At 53.3% G+C, this 25613-nt stretch overlaps 3 protein-coding genes across 6 annotated transcripts in view; all 3 read right to left on the reverse strand.

The window, feature by feature from the left end:
- Positions 1–1284: 1284 nt before the first annotated feature.
- DUSP28 (dual specificity phosphatase 28) lies at positions 1285–5923 on the reverse strand. Of its 2 annotated transcripts, XM_055817404.1 has the most exons (4): positions 5403–5923; positions 4851–4948; positions 2446–3043; positions 1285–1527 (listed from the first exon to the last, which is right to left on the reverse strand). In XM_055817404.1, the coding sequence occupies exons 3-4, from the start codon at positions 2791–2793 to the stop codon at positions 1393–1395; spliced, it is 483 nt and encodes a 160-aa protein (XP_055673379.1). In that variant the 5' UTR covers positions 2794–3043; positions 4851–4948; positions 5403–5923; the 3' UTR covers positions 1285–1392. The 2 variants fall into 2 exon arrangements, with proteins under 2 accessions (XP_055673379.1, XP_005232312.3); XM_005232255.3 differs by having other exon boundaries at positions 4851–5923.
- Positions 5924–6038: 115 nt separating this feature from the next.
- On the reverse strand, positions 6039–7973 carry LOC129785383 (translation initiation factor IF-2-like). Of its 2 annotated transcripts, XM_055817287.1 has the most exons (4): positions 7461–7973; positions 6511–7343; positions 6287–6410; positions 6039–6186 (listed from the first exon to the last, which is right to left on the reverse strand). In XM_055817287.1, the coding sequence occupies exons 1-2, from the start codon at positions 7829–7831 to the stop codon at positions 6629–6631; spliced, it is 1086 nt and encodes a 361-aa protein (XP_055673262.1). In that variant the 5' UTR covers positions 7832–7973; the 3' UTR covers positions 6039–6186; positions 6287–6410; positions 6511–6628. The 2 variants fall into 2 exon arrangements, with proteins under 2 accessions (XP_055673262.1, XP_055673261.1); XM_055817286.1 differs by having other exon boundaries at positions 6287–7343.
- Positions 7974–9696: 1723 nt separating this feature from the next.
- The window catches only part of GPC1 (glypican 1), a 222257-nt gene continuing 206340 nt past the window's right edge, over positions 9697–25613 (reverse strand). For both annotated transcript variants that reach the window (XM_013295100.3, XM_055817425.1), the window contains exons 4-9: positions 24298–24463; positions 19674–19804; positions 16601–16720; positions 15701–15834; positions 14348–14523; positions 9697–14019 (exon numbers count right to left, since the gene is read on the reverse strand). In XM_013295100.3, coding sequence (XP_013150554.1) covers positions 13802–14019; positions 14348–14523; positions 15701–15834; positions 16601–16720; positions 19674–19804; positions 24298–24463 — 945 coding nt within the window. In that variant the 3' untranslated portion in view covers positions 9697–13801. The remainder of the gene's footprint in view (positions 14020–14347; positions 14524–15700; positions 15835–16600; positions 16721–19673; positions 19805–24297; positions 24464–25613) is intronic.

Here is a 25613-nt window from a genome sequence, read left to right on the forward strand (position 1 = left end):
TGAACCAAACACAGCTGGGAGTGGAGAAAGCATCTGGTCCAAAAATGCCTTGTGATAACTAAGAAGAGGATAGCCCATTTTTTTAATTTTTATTTCTATGTTTTCAGCTTTTAAAATAATTCTGTTTTAACTTTGAACAATCTTTGACTTTGGGAACTTCTACTGCATCTGAATTGTCTAATCCATGTAATTCCCCAGTGGCTTTATCCTCGTCATTGTTTCATCATTAGAAATTCTGCCTTAAACCACACCACTGGCAGGAGCATATGTTTGCCTTGTTTAAGCACTTAGATGACGATGAGGTAACTCTGCTTCGTATTGATGTTTTGAGCAACGTGGACTGGAATTTAACACTGCAGGTTCACAGGTTTCGTAACTTGTCCCTTTTAAATTACAAATGTATTAATACAGTTCAACAAAATACCTTCTCTCTGCTTTTAATGTCTTGTGATAAACATCACTGTAGCCTGATTTAGAAGTTTCATGCAGCTTCCTTGATATCCCAATAGATAATTTCACAGGGCAACCTGCAAACAGTCTTTACAGAAATGATTTCGCCACCTTGCTTGCGTGCAGATACAGCTGACTTGTAAAACTGACACATTAAGGCGTGAATTGGCCACTGACAGATCTCGTCAGGCTTAGTAAGTAAAGCTAGAAGGAGCTAGGGTTACTTTTACATTGCTAGTGTCATCTTCTGCCCTCCACCATCAACTACTGTTTTTAAAAGAATTCCTTTGGTATTTTGGAAAATAATTTCAGAAGCTGAGAAGGGACTTAACTTGCCTGGTGGGAGCTGAACTCCTTACCATCATCTGTACGTGCTGTCCTCTGGATTTTTAGGTAATTTTGTGACAGTATTTTGGTCTAGTTGACCACAAGGAAAATCCAGAACTTGAGCAGAGATAAAGCAGTTCCAGTGTCAGTTTCCCACAAACGGTTGTGTCAGCTCATGAACATGAATTATGATTCAGTAGGTGAGAGAAATTCAGAACTTCCTTGGTCTGGCATCAGATCTTCTAGTGATGTCACTGAGAAGTTTAATTAAAAACCAGGAGAAGTTTAATTGAAAACAAAGAGTCAAATCCCTATGCAGTAACTCACTCATTCGTTCGATACAGTGTTACCGTATTCAGTGTCATTCAGGGGAAAATAAATGTGGAAGATACCATGCCTTTTGCTGCTTTGTTTACAGTCCTTCCAACCATTTTCTGTTTCTGCTGCTTCTCCCTTTCCCAGCACCTTCAATGGCAACGCTCTGAACAAAGTCAGCGAACCATCAGCTCACTTCAGGGAGTAAGGCGTTTTATGTATAGGTGATACTTGATGTGATTACCTTATTTTTTTTTTAAAAAATCTCCAGCAAGCCACTTCACTCCTTTTATAACATCTTCACACATTGCTATTTTTAAGTCCTTTGCTCAGCAGATCAGACTGCTTTGCTATCTGCAAATCTTCTTCATATCTCTGCAGCTGAGACCAAAATCCTGCATTGGGTTCTGCTACTGGTCTGGCAGACTTCACAGTCTAGGAGAAAGGAGAGACACTGTAGGAGCGAGGGTGGGTATCGTGCAGATGGATTATTTTCCTCTTAGACTATTGAGAAGATTTACTTTGGCTTTGATTTGGCTACAGAATAATAAACAGATATTTTGGTGAGCTGACCTCACTCTGCACTTGCTAAGGCCTCCTGGCATGTGGTCCCTCTTATAGAACAGATTCGCGGGCAAGGCATGAAAAGGAGCTGTTGGATTTACGGGAAATGTGACTGTCTCACAAAGCGGGGTGGCATCGCCCATGTTTCAGATCGTGTGAAACTTGGTCACATACCTGCCCGCCTCTGTCTGGTACTGAGCAAAACAGTATTATCGAAATGAGAGACCTCAGTGGTACACCTACCGGGTGGGTGACGACTAAAAGACCGTAGAGCACGAGCCATATGTATTGCATGGGCATCCTAATAAAGTGGAGCTACTACTGCCCGTAGCCAGCTCATCCCCAGCTACGTAGCAGGCCTAACTGGTGATGTTTCTTTGCTGTGATAAAAGCAAATCCTGCAAAACAACTTTTGCACGGACCTGCATCCATTTCACTCATTTTCTTTGTGTCTCGTCTTTAACATCACTTACTGTGACTAGGCAAACCACAGGGAAAATGTTCACAAGCCAACCAACTTTGCAGATTTGCTACCAGTCCTTACGGCCTATTTTGCGTTCGTGGTGACACTCGTCCCAGAAACCTCACAGTGAAAGCTTATTTGTCCGAGTTGGGGGCGAAAAAAACTTACAAGGAAATTTTTATTCCAATATTGACTCTCTGTGTAACTGCTAATAAACAGGTGAGAGCAGCACAAGAATTCTATGAGCAATCATCATTACCCATAATAAGCAATGCATTTCTTACCCAGAAGCTGTCTAAACATAAAGCTGGGCGTAAGTACAATACCTCAAACGCGTCCTTGAGTGGCAGCTTTCGGTGTCTCATCAGATAAGCCGTGCAAATGGCAGCTGAGCGGCTGCGGCCGTTTTTACAGTAAACCAAGCACTTCCCACCGCTCTTCACAGCCTCTTCTATAGCATCGCTGCACTGCTCGAAGTACCGGTACAGGTCTTCGGCCGGGTCATCGAACACTGGGACCCGTATGCCCCGGACCCGCTGGAGCCTGGGGAACGGCTGCTGCCTGGTGACATTAACGCAGAAGGTGACTCCCTCTCGCGTGAGCAGGTCCTCGTTGCAGGCCGCCCTGGCATTGCTGATGAGCAGCGAGGCCGTGACCTTGCAGAGCTGGACCATCGGCCACCGAGGCCACCTTGTCACTGGCCCCAGTGCAGGGCTCCTGGCTGGCTGCTTCTGTGTGGCGGCCGGGCTGCGGCACGGGCTGGGGTGCCGGGGGATCGGGGTGCCGAGGGGATTGGGGTGCTTCGCCCAGCAGTGCGTAGGGAGCGCTGCCTGGCAGCCAGCTGGGCTGGGCTATATTTAGCCCCGCTGCACAGTCGTAAAGGCTTCAGGCAGGTCCTAGTGCCTGCAGGATCCTCAGAGCTGCCTTTAAAAAAAGCTAAAAACACTTTCAGAGCCCACAGATCATTTGCAAAACAATTGGATTTGTACCATCCCTGTCCCCACAGCAGCTCCTTACAAGAAGCCAACACCCCCATCTCCCTTGCAGGAAGGCTGCTGCTGCTGCTGCTTCTGCTGCGGCTGCTTCTGCTGCTGCTGCTGCTGCTGCTGCGGCTGCTGCTGCTGCTGCTGCAGCGCGAGGCAGTGCCGATGCAGCGATGCAACGTGGAGCTGGTCACCTCCAGGTCACGCTGCTGCCCCTCACCCACAACAAACGCATCCTTTGCGTAGCCAGAAGATGATTTCCCGGACTAGCTAGGTACAGTACCACTAACCCTTCCAACCTTCAGTAGAACTGCCGGTGCGGTGCCAGGGCAGAGGGAGCGCAGGCAGGGGTCCAGCTGCGAGGGGCCGGTGGGGATGGGGCCAAGGGCCCAGCCGAGGCAACGCTGCAGCAGCCGGTGGCTGCAGGGCCGGAGGCAGGTACCAGCCACAGCTGGTGGGCTGAGCCTGGGGCTGAGCATCTCAAACAGTTTTCTCTCCGGTCACGATGCAAAAAAAGAGCCTGTGACAGGTATTTGCTGCTGGCACAAAGATGGACCTGGACTATCACAGCAGCAGGGCATGGACATCAGGGATGGTGTGAGACCCAGTGCCACAGCAAAGGCTCAGCTGTGAGGGATGAGGGTGAGCTTCTATTCCACCAGGGAGGGAGGGGAAGCCCACCTGCTGCACACCGGCCACCACTTGGTCAACAAGGGCCTGACGGAGAGGTGCCAGCTCTGGGGCCAAGGCAGACACTCCCCTGCATGAGCACAAGAGAGTTGTGTCTCCTGCGCCTCTGCTGCCCTTCTCTGCCCCACTGCTTCCTTCGCCCAGGGCTGGCAAAAGGCTCTTGCCAGCCCCAGGACGTTCAGGTCCCAGGAGCTGAAAAGGATAAAGCTCAGCAGGAGAGCATCGCCCTGATGCTGCCCGCCCCAGCAGTGTGAGGGGGCCCTTGGGTTTTCCTGCAGCCACAATTTGGGGGATTTTTTTTTTAGGCCCTCCCTGGCACCGACTGCCACCCAGCTCAGCGGTGTCACCGCACACCCCCACCGCCGGGCCATGCTGCTGCAGGTCAGGCGAGGAGCCTTTCTGCAGCCACCGCCTGGGATGTGCCCCATCGGCCGGGCACACACCAGCTCCCCGCACTGTGGAAAGGCACCAGCCACTGCCCAGCCTCCCTCCTCCCACCTGGGAGGTGGCAGAGCTGCTTCTTTCTTCTTCCTGCCCACATCAGTGGCCTTTCTTGGGCCCTTGCAGGGGTCCCTGCGTACCGGTGCATGGACATGCTCCCATTCAAACCTGGGTGCAAGGAGAAGGCACCAGCGTGATCCAAGGCAAGGCAGCCCCTTTGCAGCACACAGCACTCGTCAGAGCCATTTCGGCTGTGCTGAAGGCCATCGGTTTCCAAAGCAGAGCACACTGCACCCCCAGGACGCCAGGGAATGGCATTGCCAAGCAAAGCAGCCCAGGCCATGGTGGAAGGGCAACGTTGCCTGAATTCCTCTGCGTGGCCCGTGAGTCCTGCCTGACGGCATGGCGGCGTGCCAGGGGTGCAGCTGACAGCCCCTCTCCCGTGGGTCCTGGCTGATGCCACACGTAGGCACAAGAGCAGCCAGGGAGGGTGCTGGGAGCAACTGCTCTGAAGGCGGAATTCCCAGCATCTGCCTGTGCAGGCAGGCCCAGCGCTGCCAGATCAGACCTGAGCCGCTGCCAGCGAGGTCAGCCGAGGGCTGTGGGCATGCACGTACCCTGGAAAGGTGATGATGATGACGGTGATGCAACTGGAGCAGGACAGGGAAGCTGCGGCTGTTGCACGAGGTATCACCAAGTCCAGCATCCCTGGGACCTCCAGCAGAGGAGCACAGGGCTGAGGGAGGCCATGCCGAGGAGGTGACCTCTTGCGCTGACCAAGGCAGCTGGCTGCCCGCTGCCACAAGATGACACTGCCTCTCTGAAACCATCACAAGTGCTGTGTGATCACCATTAGCCCACCCTTCTAACGAGCTGCCCAGCGAAGGTGTGATGCCACATCATAAACCACCCATCTTTTCTGTCAGGGCAGCAATAAGGATGCTTGAGCAGGGACTGGTTCTTGCTGACCTGAAAGCTCAGGCTTTGGGGCATCCCTGCTGTGGCTGAGGCACTGAGCACTGCAAGAGCTTGTGGGACTGGAGGTCAGGTCCCATCCAGCCCGAGGGGCTGCCCAGGTCCTGGCTGGCTGAAAGTGAGTGGTGCTGGCAGGAGCACTGCGGTGGGATCTCAGAGGGTGAGGAGCAGTGGAGGAAAAATGAAATTCTTACGCTCAGCAGAGCTTCTTCCAGGCTGCCCTCTGTCATCATTTCCAGAAAATCATGGTAGTATTTAATTTGCAGTCATGGGTCTTTAATGAGGGTCATGCCTATGTCCCTCAGGATGAGCACGCTGGTCTTTCCCTTCCCGATGCAGCAGAAGAAGAGGGACATGGTGTCCTGGATGTGCCCCACCGCTCTCTTCAAAGACATAAAAGTGGCCACAGCTATCTGAGTGTGCCACAGGGGCTCCAGAACTTCCCACCTGGAAAACCACAGGAGAAGTGATGGGGTCCATTATTGCAGCTGCCCATCAGCAGGCTGTGATCGAGTGCTGGTGGTCCCAAGGCTCTTGGGTGATGCGTCACTACAGGTGACAGTTCTGAGCTGTGGCTGGAGCCAGCGGTGAAGGGCCCTGTTTCTCATCGAGCAGTTTTTAGGAGAGTTGGCTGTTGTACCCATTACACACAAAGGGTCCATTTTTGGACCCGCTCCACAGCAGGAGGTTTGCTTTGGAGATGTTTGAACTACTCTCCATCCTGGGGGTGGGATATGAGATGTTCAGTCACCCGGTCCATGCGGCGGGGGAGCCTGCACCCCCTGCAGTGGCCAGGGCAGCAAGGTTTTACCTGCAGGTCTTACCTGGCATGTATGCCTTGTTGTCTGTCAGGCAGGAGATGTCAGTGAGGTTCCTGGCTGGGGAGAAGACTGGTCCCTGCACAGTCAGGTCACCTTTCCCAGCCTGGTCTCCTGCAGGGGTGGTGTTGGGGGAGCGGAAGGTGGGCATCTGGACACCCTGCAAGCAGAGGAAATAGAAAGACGGAAGGGCTGGAGAGAAAGCACTGAGGATGCCCTGCCAGAGCTTTGGAGAGGAGCTGCCAAGCCCTCGCACTCACCATGAAAGCTGTGCTGGACCCAGGCAGAAGCACCCTCAGCCCCAGTGCATCCAAGAGGCTTCCAGAGACTGGGATACGGACCACATCTGTGCGGGGCTTGGCCAGGAGCCCTGGCATGTGGTCCCTGCTTCCCAGGGAGGGGAAAAGTAATGACAGCCTCTGGCCCAGGAGCAATTCCTGAGCCCCCCCCCAGGTCAGAGACGGGGTGGAGGGTAGGAGCCCACCTTGCGCAGCTGGAGCTGCTGTTGAGCATAGGCAGCCAGTGTCCCAGATGGCAGCTCCCGCTGGGAAGCAAGCGAAAGCCAGGCCATGATCTGCATCCACCAGCAGCAGCTCTTCAGCTCACCACCACTGGTGCTGTGGTGGCACAGGGAGGGTCACGGCTGCCCCCAGCCCAACTGGAGACATGCTGGAGAGCAGCGCAGCGCCAGGACTCGCCCTCGTGATGCTTGGCTGCATGGGGAGATTGGTAGGGGTGTCCTGACACTGCGATGCAGTGACGGTGGGTTGTGGCCTGTGGACAGCCTTACCTTGGGTGGTGGTGGGCAGCACCATGAGTGCCGCAGCCCATGTCCCAGAAGTCCATCCTTGCTCATCTCCGGCTGGCGGGTGCTTCCCCATGGCAGGGGGCTGTGGAGAGCTCAGCCCTGCCCTGAGGGCCCCAGGGGCAGCCCCACAGAGCAGATGGGGCTGGGGTGCTGTGGGGTGGGGGGCTGATGCCACTGGGGCCCCGTGTTGCTTTGGCAGGTCCTGACACCTGTCTGCCTGGGGGGATGCTCCGCGTGTCCCCTGCGCTTTGCCTGGCCTGTGCTGTACCACATCTTCCAGGCCCCCACGGTGGGAGCTGGGTGCTGCTGCGGGGGTGGCAGTGCTGCCAGCCTCTGCCATGGGGAAGGCTGCATAAGCAGCCCAGCAATCCAGTCGAGCATCACTAGCATCTTCCCCAGCCTTCCCTGCCAGTGGGGGGGCCGCCTGCAGCCCCCCTTCCTGCAGCAGCCCTGCAGTCCCCACGGGCGACCAGCTTGCTATGGGCCGTGTGGAAATCACTGGGAAGAATCTGTAAGTGGCGAGTAAAGGAAGGAGCAAGTTTGTTTAGGCTGTGGTTGCCTTAATTTGTACAGTTAAATTGCCATTGCATCATGACGAAGTGTTTTCAGCTGTCCCCTTTCTTCACCTGAAGCGTAGGGCTGATGCCCCGGGCAGCGGGAGATGCGGCACAGCCTGTTGGAGGGACTCGCTCTCCTCCCCGTGTCTCAGCTGCTGGTGTGGGGGGGCCTGGCCACTGCCTTTGCTGCTGCCGGGCTGCGCTCCGTGGTTTCGGTGGGCAGCGCAGCCTCTTCCCCCCTTTCGCCACCCCCCTGGCAGCTCTGCCCCCCCGCCTGCCCCGCGCTCCATCCCTCGCCCCCGGTGCCAGCAGCGGTGGCCAGGCGCTGCCGTGTGCCCCCCCAGGGTGGGGAGGCTTCCAGTGCCGAGGGGCACCGAGCCGGGCTGAGCCGGCTGCTCCGTGCGAGCCCCTCTGCCCTGTGTCCCGCGCCAGCTCCCCATCACCTCCTCAGGGGTGTTCCTGCTGGGCACCGTCACCTCTCACCAGCAGAAAAACGGCTTTCGCTGCTTTGTTTTCCTCCCTGAGCACTTGCTATTTGCTTCTGTGTGTCAGTGCAGCCCAAAAATCTGTTTAGAGGGCTTACCCCGCCGCAAGACAACGGCCAAGGGCAGAGCGCCGCTGCCTTCGCAAGGCGCCGCTTGCGCTGGGTGTCCCCTCACGCCTGCTTGTTACCCAAACCGTGATTATTTTGCGTGGCATCACGAACCCTCCACCGATCCGTATGGGCAGCTCACGCTGGGATTTGCCAGACACGCCTGCTGGGACTTAATGGGCTCACCAGCCCCCGGCAGCTCGCCCCAGCACCGAGCTGGGAGGGCCCCAGTGCCACCAGCCCGCAGCAGCATTGTCACACCGGCACCACCAAACATCACTGCCTCGCTAGGAGGCTATGGATGCTTACGAGCCGCCTGCCTGCAGCCGACTTGAGGACGGTCCTTCTTGCCCGAAAGGTTGTCCCCTCCCACCGCCTGCCCTGTCCCTGTCCCCGCGCAGAGGGACCAGGCGCAGCGCGATTAGCGGTACGTGCACGCTTAACGATCAGCTAAACGCAAACGCCATCTCCCGGCAGCCAAGCCAGTCGCCTGTTCTGCGAGAGGACGGTCAAACGCATCCCCCGGCTAGAAAAGGTGTGATGCTTCAGTCCGCATTTTGCTGGGGGGGGGGGGGGGTTGTTCAGGCCTTGGTGCCGCTGCCGGTGGGGGCACGGGTGGGAACGGCTGGCACGAGCAGCCCCGGCTACGCTGGCTCTCGCCCGTCCTCTCGCCACGCACCGCTGGAACTGCCCCCATCGCCTCGGCCAGCTCAGCCCTCACACCCCCACGCCTTCCCCACGCACGTTCTTAGCGGGGAACCTGCAAACACACGGCGTTCAGCAGCATCGCAAACCCACAGCAGTGTTTTCCAACGGCTTTAATACACGCACAGCTCCAAGTGGCCATTATTTAAGATCACAATTAGACACAGAGGAGGCAAAGGAGGTGACTGACCAGTCTGCAAACAAGTTCTAGGAGGTGGCCAAAATTTCTACACTTGTCTGTATTTATAGAGAAGCGGGCATGTGGTGCCAATAGCTGTAACTGCAGGACAGGAAAATAAAGAAATGCCTACTCACTCAAGGGTATCACTCAATTTATTACATTTAAGTGATACTTGCTTCCAGGCAGTTAAGATGGCTTTTAGCAGTTTCCAATTACCAAGCCTGTGTCAGACACTTCATGAGCAGCTTTTCAGCGCATCACCTTGACTCCTGCATTCCCCTGCTGCGGTGGCCAGGGCAGGGCTGCAGCACAAACCTTTCTGCAGCATCACTTCAGCCTCCAGCATGTGCTCGGGATCAAACATCCACGTCACCGCCACGGCCCAGCGGTCTGCTCCACACGCTGTTAACCCTGCCAGCGGCTGCACTACTACAAGACCACAGTAAATAATCAGCACAACACTTATTAATGACAAATACCGAGGATACTTCTGATTCCTTGTACGATCACGCCATGACTTTTTGGGCATCTGTATGAGGATGAGAACATTCAGCATACTTGCTTTGCTGACTCAACTCCGGTTCAACTTGTTTCCACGCACATCACAGCCATGCAACCTGTTCCTCCAGGCTGCACGGGGCTGAACACAGGCAAACCGCTATCGCCAACACTGGCATCGGCCCATTACAAACCCTGGGGCTGAAAGCATCATTTTATACCTCGGGACTCCTGACCTGGCCTGCATCTGTGCTTTAACAAGGAAAAAGAAAGAAAACTCCAAACTCAGCTTAAATGCAGAAGAAATAAAACTGCCCTGTAAATACAGATTTAAGTCTCCAGCCTTTTTATTTATACAAGGATTCAAAGAACATATTTCAACTTTAGATAAACAGTGCAAGAGAGTTACAAGTACCTTGGTAACAGAAAGAAATAGATAACTGTCCAGCTATGCCAATAAGTGAAATAATTCTTACTCCTGCAAATAGAAATGCATCTGTTTAAAGCAGAGGTGGACTTTAGATATTTTGCTATACCTTAGCCCCTACCAAGCCCACCGGAAAACAACAGGCAGTTTGTCATTTGTAAATGATAAGTAGCTGCACTCTCAAAGCCTTTTGAGACCCTCGCCCTTAGTTAAAACATACACATTATGGCACAAAAGAGCAGGCTGAAAGACAGAGACACTTGGAAATCCACTATTTCTGGTTCTCCCCTTTCCAGGGACAGGGGTCCTTGCCAATATTTTTTCCCAGACCACCACCCCACTCTGCATCCCTGTGAAGTTCAAGGCCTTTTCAAACCAGACCACCAGGAACCACCACCTTGGTAACACGGAGGCAAACATTCCTCCCCAGCCACCCCCCTCCCAGAGCTCCCCACTCGCGTACCCGGCCCAGGGCAGCCCTCCATCCGCCTCTGCCACGGGGCTGGGCACGTCTGTCCCCTTTCTGAGCGGGCAGTGGCCCAGGAAATGTCATTTATAAATAAGCGCTGAAAGGCCCCAGGCTCTGTGCCAGCCCGAGCATGGGCTCAGGGCTGGCCTGGACCTGGGGTGGCTTCAGCTTGTTGAGCCCTGCCAGCGGCTGTCCAGCCACTGGGTTAATCGCGGGTTGCTTTAGGGGGGCTGTAGTTTAGGGCGACACGAGCCGATACCCTGGGGGGACCTGGCCAGTTTGGCTCCCCGGTGGAAGGTGACATGGCCGAGCACAGCCCTGAGCCACCCGTGGAAGGTGGCATGGCCACGCGCAGCCCTGAGCCACCCGGTGGTAGCGGGTCAGGGCAACCACCTCAGCGCGATGAAGAGAACAGAAAAAAATGAATAACCGGGAACCGACAAAAAGCAGCAGCACAGGCTGACCGTGTGAAAAGGCATACGAAATAAACTCAAGTGGACCTGGGGCTGAGGCGGGAGGAAGCGTCAGCTCCAACATCTTGGGATTCCTGGGAAAGAGGGGGCAGAGCCCCCGGCACTGCCCTCGCCCGCCCGCGCAGCCTGTGGACGCTGATGCTGGTCCAGCCCCCAACTCGGTGCCAGGAGGGCTGGAGCGGTCACCCCTGGGGCCCAGAGGGACACCGAAGTGGGAGCTCAACCCCAGCCAAGGGGGCAGGCATCACCAAGGGCTTCTACTGTATTCTTGAGGCTTTGCCTTATTAAAAAAACCCCTGCACTATCAGGTTTTATTATGGTAACGGGATCAATAATTGGGGCTATTAAATTGTTAAAAAATTAATTGGACAATGAATAAATTCTTGGCTTCATATTTAAGGTGTGCTCCCCTTGGGGCCTGTGAGAAGGTTCTGAGGGTGACAGGCTGACAGCAAATGCTAACTGCACAGGAATGGAAATGACAAGGACTTTCCGTTCAGTCTCCCATTCTGCAAAGCAAAACATTGACCTCAGCATCCATGTGTTAAAACTCCAATCCAACCATTTTTTTTGAAGAAGGTACGATGTTTTAATGTCCCCTCCCCCTGTTCTTTTGCTTTGGACATAAAGTTTCTGCAGACTGGTTGTGGGGATTTCTGTAACTGAAGGCTACATTCGTATTGGCAACTCTGGGTTAAAAAAAAAAAGAAAAAAGACAGGAACCCTTTAGAGCAGTAAAAGTAGTATGGAACTTGCCGTATTTCTAGAAGTAAATAAATCTGTATAAATCCATGACCTGTATTTGTCCACTCCTGGGTTCTGATGGGTCTAGATGGATCCTTCAGCCAACGTCCAGCATCCTGACCTTTGTTTCTGAAACCCTACCAGATTAGATCAGTTTTAACCTTACAAGAAGGTGAGTACAAGGCAGAAAGGATACCAGGTCAGTAACATTAGTCGCTGTGACTTGGAGAAGCCAGTCAAAGTTGGCCTAAAATCTCTGCCTAGTCTGAGGCACCGTCAGCATCGTTACCTGGCCCCAAGTGGGACCCCTGCCCCAGGGAGGGCAGGTGACAAGCTCCTCCCTGCCCGCCTGTACCAGTTCTCAGCGTTACCTTGCTCATGTTCTCATCTTCCCTTAAATTGCACATTCTAGAAACTGCTAATGTTAAATTTATTTTTTTTCCCCTTTCTTTGAAAAGCCAAACCCCAACCCCATAATGTTTGCTCAGCCCAAAGACACATCTCCTCTAGCAGGAGAGGAAATGCTCCGACATTCGCTGTGCAGACCAGTAAGGCAGAGAGATGCGCCTCTGCCCTCCCTCTCGCCCGCAGCACAAACACATCTGAAACTCAAACCCAGCCCTGTACAAACGAAGCCCAAGCGCTGGGCATGCTCTTGGCCCAACCAGGCACGGTGGCTGCGTTGTATCTATAACATCTGCTAAACCTACGCTCCAGCCGATGCTTGCCGTACCTGCCAGGTACAGAAGCCTCCTGGAAGCCCTGAAGCACACAGCCCTATAAGCACAGACACTCCTACAGCTACATGAGGGTATTTATATCTGTCACTGACCACCCCCAGTCTCAAAACTCAGTACGGAGCCCACCCCACCAAGCGTTTCGGGGTCAGGGCAGCCGCCCGTGTGACCCAGAGGCTGGTGTGTGGTGGGACGGGGCAGCAGAGGCTGAGCCTGGCCCTTCCCTGAGCCAAACCAGAGCTGCTGGCGGGTGCCTGACCCACCGTCTCACCCCATCCCCGCAGCCGTTAGGGAAGGCGCATCAGAGGGTAGGGAAGGGACATGGAAAGTGGGGATTCACTTAAAAACCTACAATGCAACAGGAACAAACACCAGAAGAAAAATAAAAATCCCAAACGAAACGTGTCCCATCCTCACATCCCCCTGGTAGATGCTACCTTGAGTCCATCTCCTGGGTGGGGACAGTGCCCAGGGCTAACGGCCACCAGCCCTGCTCTGCCCCAGGGCAGCTGCCCCGGGGGCGCTGCCATACGTGCCAGCTGTGAGCTCTCACAACCAGCTGCAATGCTCCAGTTAGTAAAAAGTCCCTGGTCTTTCTTATTTACCAAAAAAAAAAGGGATTCCCACCCACAGCTGGGGCCAAAGGAGGAGGAGGCAGCACAACTGTCTGTCAAGTGGAGAATCCCACTGTGCATATTTTCATCTCTCTGTTACCTACGACGGTACTGCACTGCAGGTAGAAATTGGACCATTATTACTTGGGTAAAAAATGGCTTTCCAACTAGCATGCAAAGAAAAAATACCCCAACCCCCAACCCTTAACACTCATTCCCAGTCACTTAGATGTAGGAGACCTACATTTCAAATTGTCGTCAGCTACAAGCTCTAGTCAAGAAACCCACTTGTGACCTTTCCAAAGAAAAAGGGAGTTCTGCATTTTCGGGTCCAACAGCCACTGCCAAACCGTTTCAGTTCAACCCACCGAACCTGCTCACGCTCCTACGCACGCCGCTGGAAGCGAAGGGCCATCTCTCTCTGCCTGGGAAGTACAGAGGAAAAACCCGAAAGAGCCCCTGAATGCAGCACTTGAGCAGCGCTGACGCTCTCGGTCTCTCCGCGGTACGACGTGGCGTTGCTCTTGGCACCGTCCTGCTTTCGGCAGCTGTATGGGAAGCAGCGCTCTGGCCAGCGGCTGGGAAACAGGATCAGGGCAATTGCATATTCCATGGGGGGCAGCAGAAGAGCTGCCCTCGGAGGGGCCAGCCGGGTTCCCCCCGGCAGCCTCTGCAAAGGCTCGTTTCAGCCCCGAGAGCCAGTTTGTGGCAATAACAAAAGTAAAACAATGAGGTACGGAAAGAAGGGCCCAGCACTGGGGAAAAGACCAAGAAAGAAGAAAACAGCTGCTCGAGCACTGCCAGAAATAGCAAACAACTGAAACCTTTTTCTCCTCCCTCTATTTTTTTTTTTTTTTTTTTTTTTTTTGCCAAGGTGAATTAAATATGTCCTTTGGTTGGTTGGTTGGTTGGTTGGTTTTGGCAAAGTGAAGCCCTCGGCCGCAGTCTCTTTCCTGGCTGTGCTAGTGAGTTACCGCCACAAGTGCTGCACGGCGATGAAAGCCACCGAGAGGAGGAGGAGGAAGGCAGAGGGCAAAGATCTGCTGCTGGCTCCATTGATGCCGTGTCCAGACTGCTTAGGAATAGCGTGCGTTTCTGGCTGCCTGGTGCTGGGGCTCTTAGAAAGTCTCTTGCCACAGACGTCATCAGGACAGCTGTCGCCACTCCCGGAGCCACTCATGTCGTCACCTGCACAGAGACAAACGTGGGGTGAGCCCCGACTGCCTTCCCTATGGTGGGTGCCATCCCTGCCTTCCCCTTGCTGCCACCCAGGGAGTTCTGGCCACCAGCCCTGCCCTGGCCACCTCCTCCTCTCTGCGCCCCCCCACTACGGGATGCAAGCCCACACCTGATCTCCAGCTGACGTTAAGTGCCCCTGGCAGCCAAAAGCCAGGCCACCACGATCCCTCTGCCACCAGGGCCCAGCTGCGGGGGCTGCACGGAGACCCATGCAGGCTGCCAGGGCTGCTCAGCCTCTCCCGCCTGCTGCAGACCTCTCCGGTCCTGCTAAACTCACTTGCGTCTTGGAAATCCACGTCGTTCCCAATGTTAGCGTTGCCCAGCCGGTTTGTCATGATCTTCAGCTGCATGATTTGCTGGCGAATGGTCATATCTGGCTTGGTGATGTCCACCTCCACCTCCGGGTTGTTAATCTGATTAGCTAAGCCGTCCCCCATCACCTCGGGCAGGTAACTGCGAAGGAAGGTGTTAGGTTTAGATGTCTCCCCCCAGCCAAGCTCACCTCTCCCTGTTACACCAGTGACCATCCAGCCTCTCTGAACTGCAGAGAAGCTGCAGGCAGTGGCGCTGGCTTGTCCAACAGCCTCCGCGTGCTGACGTTTGCTGCAAGGCAGTCAGCTCTGTGGATGGCCAAGCCATGCTGCTGTGGCCAGACCCCACCAGTCCCCTGGAGGTCGCCCTGAAGCCAGCTCAGCTTGCAGGAGGTGGCTGGTGGCCTTGCAGCATCACTGTCCTGGCATGGGGAGAGGTTTCCTGCAGGACAGGCTCCGTGTGGGGCTGAGGGGTTGCTCTCAGGCCGGTACCCACACAGCCACAGCGGCGCTCCCCATGGAAAAGCTCTGCCCATATGGGAGGCTGCAAACACCTCCATCCCTGCCCCAGTTGAATGCTGTGGGGAGTGACACCTGGGACGACTGAATCCCCCCAGCCCCGTACAACGAGACGGGCCCCCAGGGAAGCTTCAGTCAACCGGGGGCTGTCAAGCAGCGAACAGAGCTGCGCTGCTCCTCTCGAGTGCCCCGGCCCATCTGCTCCTGCACAGCTGTGGCACTGCAGTAACGACGTGAAATATGGAACAACCGAAGGCACCGGCTCCAGGCTGGCAGAGATCAGCCCAGCAGGAGAAAGGAGGTGCAGGGCCAGCAGCTGCCCATCTCCCCTCACAGCCACCCTTTAGCTGCCAGCCACGGGTGGGAGGTGTTTCTGCAGCCACTTGATGTCACCCAGGTGCCTCCTCTCATGAGGGAACAGCATTTCAGGGCAGGTATGGACAGAAAGATGCGTAGGCAACTCTCAGCAACAGCTCTGGAGTTTGGGAGGTAAATCCAGCCCATTTGCCTTCTGAGTGCACGTGGCACTGCAAAACTGCTTCATTAGTATAAAACTACACAGTTATTTCATGGTTAGTGCATTTCAGTGCTTAACCCTCCACCACATAGCAAAATAACAGGCTTGACACTCCCAAGCACCAGTTTTTCAGGAAACACAGCATTTCTGTGGACAGGGACAGACCTTTTGGCTCAGTCTGGACAAGTGGGGTTGGCTGAGATGATGGCTAAGTGCCTTTTATCAAAACCTCCCTCCCCCACCCTGGAACAGTGCTATCCTGGCACCTTGACCTTCTCCATACCTGCCCTTGCTCATCCCATTCCAACACTTGTCATCCGCCACTGAGCTGGCCATTACTTTTTTGCTGCACAGGCTGCTGGGCAGGGTGATCCAGTAAGTCTTGAGAGCTGTCAGATTCCCTTTGGCATCTAAAACCTGTAAACAAAGAGGATGCTCAGGGCCAGGAGAGCTCTGGGGCACTCTGAGGCTGCGGAAAGCACAAAGATTTTTCCTATTTTTTTTGTTTTACCATCACAAATTCTGTTTTTATGCAGACAGGGATATATAATCCCCTAAAGACCAGCCTTCAACCCAAGCACTCAAGGCTGAAGGTGACATGCTAGAGCATGTTCTGGTACCGTAAGATTAACCAGGAGAAGATCATCTTCTGGGCCACGAGGACAATACTGAGAAGCAGCCTTGGTGGGAGCCAGCAGGGCTTTACTAGGGTGGGACAGGCAGGTGTCTGTGGGCGAGGAGCCTCTGAAATGTGGGACCATGGCAGATCCTGCAGCTCATCGTTCACGGAATCCAAAATCTCCACGGAGGAGGACCTCTGGCCCCAATATCCAGGCTGGACTGCCCGAGGCTGAATGACACCAATGGCAAGGAGCCTTTTCAGGTAAGATGGGCACCAAACCCCTGATAAAGTGGTTATCAGCAACCTAGACCCTGACCCTGTGCCAAGGCAGGATCAGATCTGCTTAGGTCATGCCAGTACTTGCCGATCTGACCTTCTTCAGACTCGCCAGCAAAGGCGATTCAGCAGCCTGGGGGTGGTGTGACCCGACCAGCAAGACCCAGTGCTGCGCTGGCTGGGCTCCCAGGGCTCCTGGCACACCAGCAGGACCCAGTGCTGTGCTGGCCGGGCTTCCAGGCTCCTGGCACACCGGCAGGGAGGGACCTTTGGAGGCAAACTCACCAGCATCTCCAGTGCTTGTGCAGAGGATTTTGCTTCTAATGCGACCTTCCCCCGCCTTTTCTTGTCCTCGCTGCTGGAGCCTTTTGTACTGATTTTGGGATTTCCACAGCCTTGGAAAACCTGAAAAACAAACCAAACTCTCTATCCTATCTTTTGATATTATTTCTTTAATTAATTAGCACTCCACAGTTATGTTGTTTTTTTTCTTCTTAAGTATGTTTATCTTTCCTACCTGCAAAATCTCTGAGATTCTGGCTTAAGTTTTTGGTCAGGTTATTCTTGTGCCAGAATGTGTTTTCAGCACACTGTAGCTGGCTTTGGTTACCGCTATCAAGCAAAACGTTCAGCAATAACACAAAATTAGCACATGTTTTTGGATGAGTCACCAATGTTGCTATTAAATTATTTCTAGCAATTTTACCTGTTCCTATTATGACTGAAAAATAAAATTCTGTGAAGAACAAGATGGGAGTTGCTCACGCTCATTACACCAGTGGTGGGGGATTCAACATGGCAAAGCATGTGAGCTTTGCTGATTCAGACAGCAGACCGGGGGCTACTCGGCACCCACACTGCACGTGAATGCCCGCTCTGACCAGGGGAGTGCGAAGACGGCAGGTGTGTCACAGTCCGTCAGGTTGGATTTTCATTTCAGGGGCAAATGAGGAAGCCAAACTGATTTACCTCCTAACTCTGGGTACCTCCTGCCATCCTAATTACCCATCCAGGAGCGCTCTGTAGCCAAAGGAGAGCAGAAGCCCTCTGAGGGTACAGATCCTCAGACTTTGCCTCTAGGAGGAGACGAGGTGTGCCCTGGAAGTGCTGTTTCTCCTGGTCTCTGCATGACCAGTCCAGGCGACCACCCCTCTGCAGCAGATAGCCAGTGCTCAGGCAGCGGAGCCTCACCAGGGCTGGTGGAAGGAGTGCTTGGACAGCCGGACTGAACGAAGTGCCAAAGGTCAGGGGGCCTCTGCACTGTCAGTTTGAGTCAGGAAACATCAGCCTTTACAAAGCAAGCCATCTGATTTGAAAAGATGGCTCCAAGCTTCTTGTGGTTACCAGGGCGCTGTCAGAAGCTATCGATAAATTCAACTTTGCATGGTGTCCCCTTAAAGCGGAGAAGTCAAGACCTCAGACAGGAGCACTGCTGACGCAGCTCGTGCCAGCTGCTGAATGCTTTTGCTACTGGATTCTGACAGCCATCAGCAAAGTCCTGAGGTAGACAAGAGTCCCCTTGGTGACAGTGGGTTTCATTGGTGTGGCTGCGGGACATTCAGCCTAGAAAGCCCCCTCCTGGGGTGCACTGTCCTGCTGACCAGATGGATCTGACTGGGGCAGTTCAGCACCAAGCCAATTTGTTCAACTGTCTCCTTTGGTCCGTGCAAAAAGCCCCACCTTGAAAACTGCATGTAGAGGACTTTCATTTTGGTTTTACCAAAACAAAATCAATTCATTTTCACTGCTGTATCTTTCTTATTGGCCTGTTGCTGTCGTTAGCAGGAGACAACTCTTTCAGGAGGTAAAAGCCCTGGGAGGTGTGCAGGACAGCGGCTCTGGTAGCAGCTCCAGCACAGCATGGTGTCAAGGTGATCTTCTTGCCAGCCCAAGGGCTATAGGTGAGCAACGCCCATTACTGATGGAAAGAACACGTGTCCTGCAGACTCCCGCATGGTAAGACCAAATCGACATTTGCAGCCTCTGTCAGCTCCTGCTGCCTGAAATCCATCAGCGAGCCACAGGGAGCGAGGGGGGTTGCGAGGAGGCAGGGAGAGTGCTCAGCAGTGCAGTGAACCCATGACTGAAGGTGTCACTGGATCCAAGGGCCACTTCTGGCTCGTCTCACAAATGGCAGACAGCTGGCAATGTTTGAAGCCCCCAGCTGCAGCCTGAGCCTGCTGCCCTTGGCCCCGAGAGAGGTCCCTGTCACGGTCAAAACCAGAGCTTAGAGCTGCAGTGATTTGCAGCTCCTGATCTCTGCTACCAGTGCCACCAGCAAAGACTGCCGCATCCATCTGGTCACCAGATCATATGGAGAAGCTTATCAAATATGTTTGGTTGCTCCAATTGAACACCAATTAGCCTATTTACTCCTTTTCATTTTACCAGATTTACTATATGCCCCTCAGAAACACCTTTATTTGCAGATGATGCCATGTTTTCCCACATCATGGGCTTGCTTTTATGTGGACAACTTCAGTCTCACCTAACAAGGGAAGAAAGAATACGGCCTTTCATGTCACAGAAGAAACCTAAACGAGTACTTGGATGCATGCTGCTGTTAGCGCTTTGACATGTAGCCAGTGAATTCCTGCTTGGCTAAGCAATACTTCTGGCCCTTCCCTTCTCCAAGACCCAGTTAGGACCTGCCCGGCTCCTTTCATCTGCATCTCTGCCCCAGCTGCGGGATAGCTGCAGGACTGGGGGAATGTCTGGGCAAAAAGCAGAAGCCCTGGAGGGCTGTTTTTGTTCCCAAAGCTTCTCTTACCTGCAGCTACAGAGGTGGCTGTGGTTATGTGGATAAATACACTAAAAATAAAGACCAATAGAAGACAGCTTCATAATATGCTTCCTGGAAGGCAGGTGAGCATCAGGAGAGCCTGTTTTATACTCTCCAGATGGACTGCCAGATTGCAACTCTGTCCCCCAGATAAAACCTGATAGCCCAGTGTTTCCTGGGCAAGGCAGGTTAAAGCAGCTGCCTCCTGTCACTAGGGACTGTGCACTTTCTGTAAATGCCTCAGCTCAGCCAAAATACTTGGGGACCCTTCAGACACAAAGGCACCTGACAGCAAATGGCACCACGCCTCCCACAGCCACTGCATGTGCAGTCCCACCTTGTGTGTCTGCTCCTGAAGGCGGCTGGCTGGATGTGGCAGGGAGGAATATTTGGAAACACTTGAGAAGGTTTTTGCCTGTGTAAGATGGGTGGTCTCATATCATTAAAAGAGTGGGCATTTGATCTCTTTCATCCTTCATTTCCTTTAGTTCAGTTGCACAGTGAGCACAAAAAACGTTTGGTCCTGGCAGTTCCACGTGGTGTATCCTCAAGCCAGGCCCAGGCACACACTCTTACCTTGGCTGTGATCGAGTCTTTGTTTTCCTGCAAGTTAGAAATAGCTTCAGCGATCCTCATGTGAATGGTCCCTATTACAGTATCTACGTTGTACGGTCCGTCAATCCGGTCAGCCACTACGACCAGGGAATCTAGCGAAACAAGACAGAGACATCGCTCATCAGACTCTGTGCAAGCCAAGTTAAAGATCACGCTCACGGTGGGTGGGATAAGCTGTTGGTCCCTCGGCAGGCTCGTGGGGAGACATCCCTCCATTTTCACTACTGCCCAAGTGCACGCTCATTCTCCCTCTGGCATGGGAGAGCTGTCCCTTCCCAGCACGTAAGTAAAGCCACCTTCAGTGGCAGGCGAACAGAGGTCACCTCTGGCAAATGGCAAATGCAACCTGTATTCACACAAAGTGACCAACACTTCCCGGGGTGCTACAGAAAGGAAAAACAAAAAATTGGGGAAAAAATGTTAAGTAACACATAGCGGTGCTTGGCCCTAATCCTGCTACTCACTGCACTGCAGCCAGCAGAAAGTGGGAGAACTGGGCCCAATAAAGTGCCACAGGTACTGGATGTGGGCAAGAGCTTCTAGGGCAGTGAAGGCCTGAGGAAAGCGGTAATGCTGCTCACCATCACTTCTGGAAGGACAACGTGTGACCAGTCAGGGAAATACCAGGTTATAAAGGCAGAGAACCAGACCGAAACGCCCACAATTAAACCGATACACAGGACAGGGAGTGACTGAGGAGTGCCTCTTGCTCTCAGTTCCTCTTATCTTGGAAAGCTCTGACGTCCATGTGCTCCTCCCTGGCCTGGAAGCTCCTGCCTTGATGGTTGGGGCTGTGCTTGGCTTATAAAAGAATTACCCACCTCTGCCTGCCTCCAGAGGTGATTCTCAACACTCCAGCTGGGTCTGAAGCAAGGACAGCCTATATGCTCGCAGGGCTCGGGGCACTCGGGTATGCCACCGCAGAGGAACACTGACATCCTTGGTGTTCAGCAATATTTAAACAGGATCTCAGGGTGGGGCCAAAACTGGGTTTGCACTTCTAAAATGGGATCTTAACCAGGTCTGACGTTGCCAGTCAAAAATTATAATACTGAAAGTCACTGCTATGCTGCTACTGCCTCAAGTTTCCTACCACTTGTGCTTTAGTAGCCTGAAGGCCAGCTCATGTATAAGCTTCATCAGCATTGAGGGAGTTGGCATTTACGTGTGACCTCAGATGGCTCCGGTGTAGTCTGCGTCCCCCAGGGCACAACAGAAACCTCCTGGCAGGACAAGGGACCAGTCAGAGCACTGGGGTGGCCCATGCTCATCTGGAACAGAAAGTGCTTCATGTTCCTGTGGCCCCGTCACATGGAAGAAAAGTGACATGGCTTCATGTTCGTTCTTCTCTACGCAGTGTCAAGTCCCAGGGTTTAGGTTGGAGATCTGTCCCATTCATAAACTGAGTTATTCATTAGGAGTCATTAATTCTTCTGTCCTAAATCCTGATACCTCAACCTATCAGCCTGGCAGGAGACTGTCACAGCAGATGCTGTGATGTTACAGAAAAGTTTATTCAGCATGAGTTTGTACTGCCAACATTATTCGTGAGCAATGAAACCACCAGGTGACTTATACCTGGCAGTTCAACAGAGTCTCAGTAAAACACGTCCTTCAACCTACACCATCCCACAGCGTGTAGGTCACCTGCAACACTGCTGTAAAGGACTGACGCTTATCTTTGAGCCACACAGCAAATTTCCTTTGAACAGGAGTCCAGCCAGCTGGGACACAACCACAGCCAACAGCCGTTTCAAACCTGTGTGGGAAGTGTTCAGTCCGTTGTCTTGGCAAGCCAGCAGGACTCAGCAGAAAGACCCCAAAGGACTTCCACAAGGTCTAGGTGAGGTTTGTGTAGAAAAACGAGGCCCATGGTGGATGTAATGTGTTAATAACAAAGGTCTGATCCTGAGCCCACTGCTGTCAATTTGAAAGTGTACGCAACCCTTGCAAGTATGTTCTCTCTGCTGTTACATGATTGATGTTCAGAGCCTGACAGCTCTCCGAGAATGACCAGGTCAAGCAAAGACTAGATGATGGACAGCACAAACCCACAGAAGATACCAGATCATGCCCACAGGGCTCACAGTCTGAAAACAGGTCCAGCCTGTGGGGAGCGAGGGCGATAGTCAAACAACTGGGGGGGCTCAAGCCTCAGCCAGTCTGGAGCATGGATTGCAAAATACTCTTTGCTCAGGTCTATAATATAGGATTTAACAACATGCAAAGTCACAGCTTGGACACATCACATATTTTTTTCAGCACTTAAAAGAAAAGAAAAAAAGGTTTTGTTGGTTAGCTTGTGCAAGAATGGAAGCAAGGGCCACAGTCCCCAAGTTAATGTGCTCTTCTCCTGCAACACAATCCTATGGCAGCGCTGATTCCTAAAGCTAAACGTGCCATACAAAGGGGTAACGTTTTTTTGTATTCTGGGAAATAGCATCTCCTGCAACATTAAAGAGCTTGCAGTTTAACTCTGCTGCCACTCAGGGGTTGCAGCGTCACCTTTGAGACTGTATTTTCCAGACAATTTCAGCTTGCAGAGGCACTAATGTTGAGATACAGACATTTAAATCAAAGGCTGCACGCCAAAATTACTGATAAATTATGTTCAAACCACTTAGTATAAAAATCTCCCTTAATTTGACCTGCCCTAATTTGTCAAACTGAAAGAGTCACTCTGTGTTTAGCGTAACAAAATCCTCTTCAGCTACACAGAAGGGCCTGGAGAAGGGTGAAGAATGGACAATGCTGGTGAACTGTTACCTTTGACTCTGTGTTTTGCTCCAGTCCTTGATCAAACTGTGACCTCTGACACTAAAATGTACAACTGCAATTTGAACAAACTCCTATTTCCTCCTAGTCATCACCCCTTGACAATGCCTCTTGGGGAAGAGGGAGCCAGAATAAGTGCAAAATGCACCCGGAATTGCCTCCCTGTCAATCACGGGGAGCTGTAGGCTGACCTCTGTGAGACGGGCAATCACCCTGCCAGGAGAGCAGTGACAGGTACCGGTTGGCTTGCTCTGGTCAGAAAGGCTGAAGCACCATCAAAATCCTGGTGTAAACCCTTGGGGAAGGGACTATTCCCACTCCCCGCTTTAGCAGCAGCCTCTCAAGTTGCTGTCATGGGGAGCACTTCCAATTAGCTGCAGTCCATTGCCACTTGGTTCGTTAGCGCCCGGAGCGGGGCGGGCAGCTGGCCAACACACCTGACCCAGCAAGTGCTCCGGCCTCTGCGTGAGTGGTTCCCTATTTATTTTGCAATGTCCCTTGAGAGGCAGATGACACTCCTTGAACTGCATCGGGGTCTTTATTGTGAACACCCCCACATGTCAACCCTGAGCCACCCTGTTGGGCTGCAGCTGGCTAGTGAGCTGGCAGTCTTGCTGGCCAGGCAGTGGGTGCCAAGGCAAGGGAAAAGGCCAAGCCTGAAGCTCGTCTTGTCTGGCGCTTGCCTCCCGTGAGCCCAGACGAACATCAAGGCTCCCTCTGGTCTCAGATCACTCCAGGTATAAACTCCAGGTATAAACCTGAGACAGAAAGAGGAGCTGGCTGGCTGATGATGCTCTGTGGGCACAAGGAACAGCGAGAGCTTCACCGCTGCAACCAACCCTCCCTGATGGACAGCAGATGGGGAGAGGACGTGTGCTGTAACATAGACACCGTTTTCTAAACACAGATCCTCACCAGCCTTAAACCGTGTCCATTAGCACCACAAGCCACTCTCAGCAGTAGTTCACGTTTTAACCAGGAGCCACAGGCTCTGGAAAACCAGCTGAATGACACCTGAGGTCATCTTAGGAGGGATGCCTGGGTCTGATCAGGCAATGCAGAATTTCCTGCAGAAATGCCAGGTTGAAGTTCTCCAGCTTGTGTTGCACCGGAGATCTGGCCACACCATCACAATGGCATTTCTGGCTTTAAACTCAGCAAAACGGACACCTCTGCACACATACCACCCACTTTAAAATAACCATCATCTTAGCTGAGTAACACAACAAAAATGAAATGAGCTCATTTCTTATTTAAAATACAAGTCCCATTCTTCCATTCCTGGCGATGCCTGTGACCTCCCCCTCCCCAGGTATTTAAGACACCTCTTTCCATTCAGAAGTATGTGATTCACAGCCCTTTGCTTTCCACCCATGGAAACAGTTTATGGCTTTGTGTCTCCAGATTGCCTCCTAAGGAGGGCAGCAAGTCCTTCTCCCGCTCTCACAAGTGCTCTGGCGTGGATAAGGTGGCGGCTCTGACAGCGTACAGGTGGCAGGATCCGTCCCTAAGCTTCAGCACTTGGGAGGGAAGGAAGGACTACTTGAATGCAAAATGGGGGCAACCCCAAATGAGCACAGGCAAGATGAAAACTCTTTAAGCCCTTGTTAGCCAGCCCAGCAGTGTGTTTTCTAATGGTATTAAAGCCCAGCAAAACTTCCTGCAATAGCTTCTAGGCATCAGATCACAGAGAACCCATAGTGTAAAATAGCCTCCAACAGTCCTTTCTTTACTCGCCAAACACTGTCTCAGAGAGCTCAAAAAATGCCACGAGGGGCAGCTGCGCTGTAGGAGAGAAAGGCTGTCTTACCCATCAGGTACTTCCACTCGGTGTTGAGGTCTGCTTGGTTGGCCAGGCAGCCCTTCACGACGTTCAGGCAGTAGTTGTTGCACGGCTTCACGCTGGACATGCCCCGGCAGTGCGGGCAGTACATCAGCTTCATGATGGCGCGAGTGCACTCGTGGCTGAGGGAGACCTGGGGGTGACAGATCGGAGTCAGGCACACGGCTGGTCGGGGGGCAGGCGCACCAGCTCCCCCCGTCCCTGGGGTGAAGGAGCTTGGCGTGATCTGAAAGGTGGCACGGCTCCCCAGGGGCACAGCCCTGGGAAGGCTGCTTCCCTCTCACTGCCTCTGCTTCTCCCCACCCTTCCTCAGGTTTTACTCCTGTTGGAAGGACAGGACCCCCGAGGCAGCTGCTAGTTTCTCGGGCTGTGTTTGAAGCCAGGGTTCTGGGAAAAGCCCGTATGTGAGCATCATCCTCTTTCCAGCCAGGTCTGGTGGCCACAAGGACAGTGCAGGTTGCCCACTGGCTGTAATTGTGACCCGACTAATGGTGCACGTGTGGCCCTGGAGCCTCTGCAATCAGTGCCACCGCCATGCCCTTTCTGCAGGAAGGGTTTGTTGTCACTGCCTGGCAGATGCAGATGTCCCCCCACAAACTGCATCTCTGGCTTCCTGGGGGGATGCACAGCAGTGGCCTGGACACGGCAAGTTCTCAGCTGGCATCTTTGGAAAGGAGAATGGTGTTGGGGAAAGACTTTAACAATTCCAAAAGTATGGGCAATTGAGAGCACTCGACACTGGGAAGTGATTGCTCTCTGAGAGTACTTCAGGAGCCGCAGGCAGCCGGTGAAGTGGGCCAACACATGCCGTGCCAGCAGCTCACAGGCACCGCACCTACAGCCGATACTTTACAGAGGTGACTCCGGAGGTGGCTTTGCCACCTTTAATTAAACCACTCTGGCCCCAGAAGCACAGAGCCAGCGCAGGTGCAGAGCCCAGAGAGCAGGGCAGCAGCCTCTGCAGCACGTCCAAGTCCCCCCTGCCCGTCAGCCATGGGACAGTGTCCCCCTCCGACTGCCACAGGCAAGGGGCTGTCAGTGCCAGCTGAGGGATGAATAACGACCTGGCAGACCCAGCAGAGGTGCTGGCAGAGCTCAGTGCTCCCCTGCCTCGTTGCTAAAGCGTTTTTCTCCTTTGTGGTCTTTTTCCATCTTTGCTCAGATCCATTTGCAACTCCCTTGTCATTCTTTTAAAATAATTTACAAAAATAAATGTAAGTGTCTGTGCTTGGTACCCAGTACTTGGCACTCACAAGGAGCCCAGAGTGGGAAAAGTGATGGAA

Source organism: Falco peregrinus, chromosome 12 (assembly GCF_023634155.1).
Source record: "Falco peregrinus isolate bFalPer1 chromosome 12, bFalPer1.pri, whole genome shotgun sequence".
In the NCBI taxonomy this organism is placed as follows: Eukaryota; Metazoa; Chordata; class Aves; order Falconiformes; family Falconidae; genus Falco; species Falco peregrinus.